The sequence below is a fragment of the Acipenser ruthenus genome, chromosome 35, assembly GCF_902713425.1.
Source record: "Acipenser ruthenus chromosome 35, fAciRut3.2 maternal haplotype, whole genome shotgun sequence".
NCBI lineage: Eukaryota > Metazoa > Chordata > Actinopteri > Acipenseriformes > Acipenseridae > Acipenser > Acipenser ruthenus.
In genome coordinates, this window is record NC_081223.1 from 815,466 (window position 1) to 824,007 (window position 8,542).

The following is an 8,542-nucleotide window of genomic DNA, read 5'->3' on the forward strand; positions in this document are numbered from 1 at the left end:
ATGCTTGGCCGTTTTTTTTCTGTCACAATATGCATAGTACGGTACTAGCACACTTAAGTTCTACCTTCTTTCCTTTGCTGTCTTCCACAACAAAAACCTTCTGGTCACGAGCACATTCATCAGAGGTTTCTGTGTGTTTAGCCATTTTTTTTACATTCAACACAATTTTTAATTCAGTTTTAAATTCCACGAGCGTGTAAATACCAGAGCTTCAACGAAGGGTACATTTTGCCCTTCGAAGGTTCGGAACACGTTACCGAAGGAAGGTTTGACCCTTCGATGGGACTCATTTGCATAATTTACTGGTGGCGTCACCATAGCTACTTGTTTATATTTGATTGAAAATCATATTGTTTTACAGGGAATCCAAATAAAACATTCACATGTAGTTTAAAAATGTGTTCTATAGAACAGTAATCATGTTTTTATAATTTAAATTTAAAACAAATACACGTTGTTTATTTACATATAATTGAGGCTGCTTGCGATCTCTATACAGTAAGCTTGCATTGCAACAGCACTAACTGCAGCGGACTGAGGCAAAACAAAGTGTTATTTAAAAACAGTCTCTGTTCCAAGCAGGTTATCAGTCACATTTTACTAATAATAATAATAATATGAACTTACGCTTGTCAAGTGACCCCAGAGATTGGTTATACCTCCATGATAAGAGTCGCTTGCACAGTGTGCATTCAACTTTTTTTTTGTCATCTGGGCATTTAACAGAAAAATCCCAAATGGCAGAGAGATTTTGAGACATTTCTTTCAGTACAGCTTACGCCTTACGCTATACAACGTTTTGCTGTAATTAAAGGTTTGCTTCTGGATAACACGAGCTGGAGGGGGGAGGGGCGGACGGTGCTCAGTTTTCCAAATTAAAATGATTAGTGTTGGCGTATATTTTACCATTGGCTTATCTACCAGTGGCTTATCTTTTTATAATTCTGTTTATAATGTGGCTTCTCTTTTATAATGTTCTTTATAACGTGGCTTCTCTTTGGTTATACTTGGAAACACTGTTCAGATTCACCTTCCTGTTTGTTTTTGATTGGTTGCTGTCAGTAACTTGACATACAGTGTGAGACTGGCAAGCAGCTTCTCAAGCCAGATCAGGAAGGAAGGCAGCAGAACATTCCTGAATGTCTCCTGTTTCCTGCACATCTGTGATCTGTTAAAGGTTATTCAGCTGTGACGTGATTTGTTTGTTTCTTTTCATTCATTTAGTTGTGCGTTCGAGATCATCCAAGTGTCAAAACTGACCCAAGAGATGCTGGATGAAAAATGCACAATGTCATGGTAGGCACGTTTTTGTTTTGTTTCGTTGACCCTGTACAATAATAAACCAAGATTACTTCTACTTGTATTGGTGACTTCAATGTTAAAATACAGTTTTGTGTCTGTTCATGAATTAATATATATATATTGTAAGGCAGCAGGTTGTGAGAGACAGCAGGGAGGGGGTTAAAACCTCCCTGCGAGAAAACCATGTGAGAATGCACCTTTTTTGTTTAATTGGTGTTGCTTTATTGTTTCATTCAGTTTTGCTAATTGTTTTATTGTTTTGTTTAATTGTTTTATTATTTAATTATCATCCGCACCTGGGCGTTATTGGAAATTAGGCCCAGGTGCGGGGTTTAAAAGGAGAGCAGGCAGTCTGTTCGGGGCTGCTAAGGAGAAGGAGGCAGAAAGGAGTGCTCTGCTTCCTGGCAGTCACGAGGTAAAAAAAGGTATAGTGCAAACCTGTGTGGTTAAGTTGTGGGACAGGGAAACGGCTTAGCCGTCCTGTGGTAGTTAGGTTCCTGCGTGTGTAGTTAGTGCTCGTAAAGAGCTAGGTGTTTGTTTTGTGTTTTGTTTTATTTGGTGTTATTAAAAAAATAGCGCGTCAGCGCTGAAAAATCCATTCCTGTGTTTCTGGGTCAAGTTCTTAAAGGGGCAACGAACCCGAGCGAGGGTTATCCTTTTACAATATATATATATATATATAATAGGAATGGAACACGATACATTGCTATTTCTTTTATTGACCCATAAACTACGATGAAATGCCTTTTTCAAATTTCTTTTTCTTTTTTTTCTTTTGTAAGTGATAAAATAGTCCAAACCAAAGTAGATCCTCACATATGTATGAATGCATTCTGACATGAAACAGTGAAACTGTACATGCATGTTGCTGTAATATATATATTTTTTTTCTAGGCAATACTTACATTTTTCTTCGGGGTCACATGCTTCAAGGTAAGGTCCCATTTACTCTTTTCAGTGACTTTCTTCATTCCAGCTATCTAGGAAACACATAGAGTTAACACAGGAAAGCTCCATTCATTGCTATCATGGAAGTGAATTATCTTTGGGATTGGTAACTCAGTGGGTCTGTGGTACTCTAGAATAAATAAAATTTAAACAAAAATTAAAAAGCTTTGTTTGGAAACAGGACTGGATAAATCCACTTACTGTGCAACTAGTCTTGTTGTCTTTTAAATCAGTGCTAGATTAAAATGACAACAATGTTTTTATAATTAAGACTGGCACTTCAGGGGGCTCCCGAGTGGCACATCCAATAAAGGCGCTCCACGCGGAGTGCAGGATGTGCCCTATAGCCTGGAAATCGCAGGTTTGAATCCAGGCTATGTCACAGCCGACCGTGACTGGGAGTTCCTAGGGGGCGGCACACAATTGGCTGAGCGCTGCCTGGGTAGGGAGGGCTTAGGTCGGCAGGGGAATCCACGGTTCACCGCGCATCAGCGACCCCTGTGGCCGATAGGGCGCCTGTGGTTCTACAGTGGAGCCGCCAGATCTGTGTTGTCCTCCAGCACTATAGGTCTGGTAGCATTGATGTGGATCTGCAGTGCGAAAAATGACGGCTTGGCAGGGGCACGTTTCGGAGGACGCGTGTTCCAGCCTCCGTTTCCTGAGTCGGCGGGGGGGTTGTGAGCAGCGAGCCGAGGATAAAGATAATAATTGGGCATGCTAAATTGGGGAGAAAACCGGGGTAAAAAAATGTATAAAAAAATAATAAATTTATAAAAAAAAAAAAAAAAAAGACTGGCGCTTCCAGCTGGGGTACCTTGATAACTAAAGACCTCATCAAGCCCTGAGCTAGGTGAAAGACATGCCCCAGTTTCATTTTTCAGGCCTTGGAGACTCTCATACCGTTGCATTGAGGGAGAAACTCCTGGCAGTTTGACCTGTCCAGTCTTATACTTTATGAAGAAGTCTCCTGCGGCTATGGAACTGAGAACTGCAAGTGGTCATGCATTTTCATGTAGTTTAGGATTTTAACTCCTTCCAACATTAATAATTATGTAGGAGGGGCAAATCAAGGGCCAGACATAAGCCTCTGTGCTAGATTTTCTTTTCAAGCGATCATATCTTCTTCAGACCAGCTCTGAGGGTGAGCTGCTCTGAGGGGATCAGAGACTGGCATCAATAACTTACTGAACTGATCAAATACTTTCTAAAGATTTTGATACAGTTTAATATTTAAAAATCAGGGATTAAAAAAACAAAGAGGCCAGTACCATACTGAGCATCACTGTTTTAAACATGATCTGAACCTATTGCCTATGAAGCAGAGTGAATGGATACTTATGGTGATGGCAAAAAACTCATTGCACAAGGCAGGTTTCATAACATTTTCTTTTAGAATTGGTTCACTATAAAGAATTAAACCATAACATAAGTGCACATGCTAATATTTGAGTTGTTTTTTGGAATTACAGCAACCAGGGTCCCTTATCCAGGATCCAGGATTTCTGCAGCATTGGTAAAGGTATGTGTAACTTGTCAAATGAATGGCGTGCAGTGAACCCAATTGACATCTTATGCAATTGTTTTTAAATTGTGATTTGAATTGTATTATTATTATTATTATTATTATTATTATTATTATTTATTTCTTAGCAGACACCCTTATCCAGGGCGACTTACAATTGTTACAAGATATCACATTATACATTATTTCACATTATACAGATATCACATTATTTTTACATACAATTACCCATTTATACAGTTGGGTTTTTACTGGAGCAATCTAGGTAAAGTACCTTGCTCAAGGGTACAACAGCAGTGTCCTCCACTGGGGATTGAACCCACAACCCTCCGGTCAAGAGTCCAGAGCCCTAACCACTACTCCACACTGCTGCACACTGTATTACTGATGTACAAAAATATGACTGCCATATTACAAATGTGTGACTATTGTTTTCTGATAAATGCATACCGTACTAAAGAGCCATCGATTGAAAATATTATTATTATTATTATTATTATTATTATTATTAGTATTATTATTAGTATTATTATTATTTAGCAGATGCTTTTATCCAAAGCGACTTAGAGACTAGGGGGTGAAATATGCATCAGCAACTGCTGCTGCTGCTGCAGAGTCACTTCCAATAGGACCTTGTTTGTTTTATGACTCATCCGAAGGATGGAGCACAAAGAGGTGAAGTGACTTGCTCAGGGTCACACACACACACACACACACACACACACACACACACAGTGAGTCAGTTGCTGAGCTGGTATTTGAACCAGGAGCCTCCTGGTATCAAGCCCCTTTCTTAACCACAGCACCACCACGCCTCCTATTATGATATAATGTGACACAGTTATTTTACCATATCTTAGGTCTTGATCCTTGAAGTTTGACACCCACCACTTTGTTTTTTCTTACAACAGAGTCACCCAACTACCTTGACCATGTATCGGAACAAGTGGACAAATACAGGGGGCAGACTGTGTCTCTGGAGAAGCCAGCAGGGTATCCAATGAGAATTGGGGGGCTAGATGACACAATCTATGCAGAAATGGAGGATGAGCTTGAAGCATGGGAAGATTTCTACCTTCCTGAAAGAGTAGAGATGAGAGTTATCGGTGCCATTGATATGTTCCCGAGTCTGGCAGTGGGGCTGCAGCTGATCATTCTGGCAGGCAAAGATGGCAACATCTATGCTTATGAAAATGAGGTGTTGCACCAAGTGGCCGACAGCTTGCAGGACCTCTTCCAAAAGGGAATTGAGTTTCCTGGAACCAAAGTCTACAACTATGGGGAATGTTTTGCTCCTATGGTAAGAATATAAAACTAGTCAAAGTCAAAGATGTAATGACCAGGGTGCTGTGAACACAATGTCCATAGAAAATGGCAAATAATTGGGATTTGGGTGTGGTGATTATGTTTTGAAACCTTTTCTACATTATTTTGATGGCATGTATAAACATAGGCTTCTAAACTGCTCTAGGGACCCAGTTGAAACACGTTAACCATAGAACTGATCGCAAGTCGTTTATACAGTGATGATAATGAACACCAATGACAAATCTTAAAATCATCAAAAAAAATCATCAACAAGTTGCAATTACATTTTCTAGAAAACTGTGTCACAATCTAGATTTATATGGAGTGACCCTGTCTGTATTATTGACCATGTTTGAAACTGGTTTTACATAGGGTATGGAACCAACTCCCCAGTAATGTTGTTGAAGCTGACACCCTGGGATCCTTTAAGAAGCTGCTTGATGAGATTCTGGGATCAATAAGCTACTAACAACCAAACGAGCAAGATGGGCTGAATGGCCTCCTCTTGTTTGTAAACTTTCTTATGTTCTTATGTTCTTATGTGTAGAGAATAGCTTTTTAAACTATGATGAAACTTGGTCTGGATAATTTACATAATATAATCTGGGGTTATATGAAGACCACCTATCTGCATGTCACACTCACATTGTTACATATGCCTACAGTGGAGCTTGGTCCTGGTGTTCTGTTTTTTGATGTCATTGTTTAATGTTGAATGGCAGGGATGGCTGTCAGTGACATGTTTGTTCTGCTTTGTTTTGTTTTAAAGACAGAAGAAGAATATGATGAATTAATGGAGGATGAAGAAGTAAAGAAAATGAAAGAGGAGACCAGGGAATTCATCAAAAGCAACGAAGTGGAATTTCTGAACATACTGGCCCGCATTGAAGAAAAAGAGAATGCAGAAAAGGTTGCGTCCAATGAAGTTGTGCCTTCTGACCACCAGCACCCCAAGCATGTTGTAGTTCAGATGTGGAAGCATGCAGATGAATTGGTCATATTTCATTTAAATGATGCCTATTATGAGATATTGTGCAAGGTCTTCCAGGTACTAGGGCTGACATGTGAAGAGCTGAAAAGTAATGGGAATTGTAGAAGATTCCTGCTCCGTTTCAGAGCTCTTCCATGTGCGCATAAACTCTTTGATTACATCCTGATTTTTACCAATAAAGTCCATGTCTTTGGTCCTGAAAAGAGAATTGTCCCACAACTGCAATGGCACCCAAACATCTACATGTTAACTGCCAAAGCAAGATGACATTTTTGAAGAGTGCTCAATAAATTATCAAAGGGCTTGCTCAACTCCAAAGAAAACTTAAATCTTAATTCACAACATTCACTTTAGGTGCTTTGATCAAAGAGAAATATTACATGTTACCTACCAGAAAACCAGCACTCACTTCAAATTTAAAAAAAGATTATTTATTTATTCATTTCAGACTTTTGTTTTCTTTTTTAAATGTCAGATATGCAAGCACAGAGAGAGACGCATTGCCGCTAGATGCCTTCCTCGGCGTGCATTCACACAAACTTAATTACATTTTTGTATAATTGATTGGAGATTTATTATAATGTGTTAATTAATTTGCTCTTAAAGGGAAAGTCAACAATAAAACAATACACAAGAAAAACAAACTGTTTTTATTGCTGTATTTTTATTGTAATGTTGGCTTTCCCTTTTTAAGAGCAAATTAATTAACACATTATAATAATCACCAATCAATTACTGTGAATCCATACATATTTGCAAGCCTTTTATTGTGCGTTTTTTGCGTATGAAAAACAATGCTAACATTTTTGGCACTTTTGCACTTTGTGATGATATTCCACTATGAAAGGTGCTATATAAAAATAAAGATTATTATTTATTAATGTCAAACTCCACTAACAATACATACTTCGTATATTGCAACAGGTCGCTGACATTTCTGGAGCAAAATAGGTTTTATGGGTGTGATTTGCCAAATATTTTGGTCGCAAATATTTATGACTTTACAGTATATAAAAAAAGTAATTTACTTTGTTTGACACGAGGAAGGCATCTTGCTGCAACACATCTGTGCTTACACGTCTCCCACTTTTTAAAAAGAGTCTAAAATGAAGAAATAAACAAATAGTCATCTATTATTGAAGAGAAGACAGGAATCTATTCAGCAAACCAAGACATAGCATCATCCGTAACTTAAACAATAATAAGGATTCTGAAGTAAAACTTCAAAGAAACTAAGTCAGGTAAACACTTGTTTGGTGCAAGTCTTATACTAAAGAAGGCAGTAGCTGAACGCTTTTTAACTTTGTTTCTTGTGTAAGTTTTACCCAAGGTGTTAAACCAGAGATATGAGTGGGATTGTCAGCAGTTCTGTGCTGCTACTGTTCTAAAGTTGACATGCCACCTAAAGCAGCGAGAAGTAGGGGTGTGCAAGACTGCCATTCAGAAATTGGCAGAGCCAAAAGTGGGCTGGGCCAGTCCCAAAACCTGAAGCTGTGTTTTATCACTCATTTCCGAATCCGAGTCCTGCACTACCCCATTCAAAACCAAGGCATTCAAATCAGTTTGCCTCATACATTAAGCACTGGTCCCCTTATTGAAGGGCTTAAGAACGTTTTATTCTTTGCTTACTTTTTGTTCTTTAATGTGAAGACACCCAGATTTTTTCAAGCATCACGCTGTCCCGTCTTGTCTCAGTATGAGGTGCATTTACATGGTCTGGTCTTGGCTGGTAAACCATGTGAGTGAGTCTAACACAAGAAGTGAAAGTATACCTGGAAGTTTAGTAGAAGCTTTATAAAGCTAAGAAGTGGTAACCTCCTAAAGTAACAAAAAAAGAGGAAAGAACACAAAGACATGAATCGCAAAGATTAGGGGACCAGTGATATTGTTGGCAATGCTAGAAGCTTAGAAGATATATTTAAAAGCCAAGGTTAGCATTCTTTGAAATATACAGTTGTGTTCAAAAGTTTGGAAACAGCAAGATTAGAGCTGGGGATTGTATTGAAGATTGTCCTCACTCTGAACCCTTTCTTAATATCTTGGTATCCCTGAATAGATGATCCTCATTTGCTGTTTCCAAACTTTTGAACCCTCCAGTTTACAGTTATGCACTGACACTCATCATGGGATATTGCAATTTTGGTCAGAATTAATCTATTAAGTAACTTTTTGTTGACCTGCTGATAAATGTTTAACTGTCACTGTTATATTGTAAAATAACCCATGAATGAATTGATTTAATATAGAAATGTACACATTTTATTGCCATTTATTGAATGTACTTGTTGTATAAACAGTATGCTGAGTGATCGTTGGTGGTATCTGGTTTTTATTCACCTTGGGAGGGTGTCCTTACATAACCCACATGCTCCTGTCAGGGCTCATGATTTACTGGGACATCCTGCGGCCAATAAAAAAATGAATACCACGAGCGATCACTCCGTGTCCTCTATGTACGGCGATCACGCCGT

At 38.6% G+C, this 8,542-nt stretch overlaps 1 protein-coding gene across 4 annotated transcripts in view; it reads left to right on the forward strand.

The window, feature by feature from the left end:
- The window catches only part of LOC117395354 (uncharacterized), a 43,277-nt gene extending 35,391 nt beyond the window's left edge, over positions 1–7,886 (forward strand). For 3 of the 4 annotated variants that reach the window (XM_059007636.1, XM_033994236.3, XM_034910249.2), the window contains exons 2-6: positions 1,225–1,296; positions 2,197–2,235; positions 3,720–3,769; positions 4,684–5,072; positions 5,850–7,886. In XM_059007636.1, the coding sequence (XP_058863619.1) occupies positions 1,225–1,296; positions 2,197–2,235; positions 3,720–3,769; positions 4,684–5,072; positions 5,850–6,338 (1,039 nt within the window). In that variant the 3' untranslated portion in view covers positions 6,339–7,886. Of the gene's footprint in view, positions 1–1,222; positions 1,297–2,196; positions 2,236–3,719; positions 3,770–4,683; positions 5,073–5,849 lie in introns of all 4 variants that reach the window. The other variant, XM_059007637.1, reaches the window with a different exon arrangement.
- The last annotated feature ends 656 nt before the right edge of the window (positions 7,887–8,542 follow it).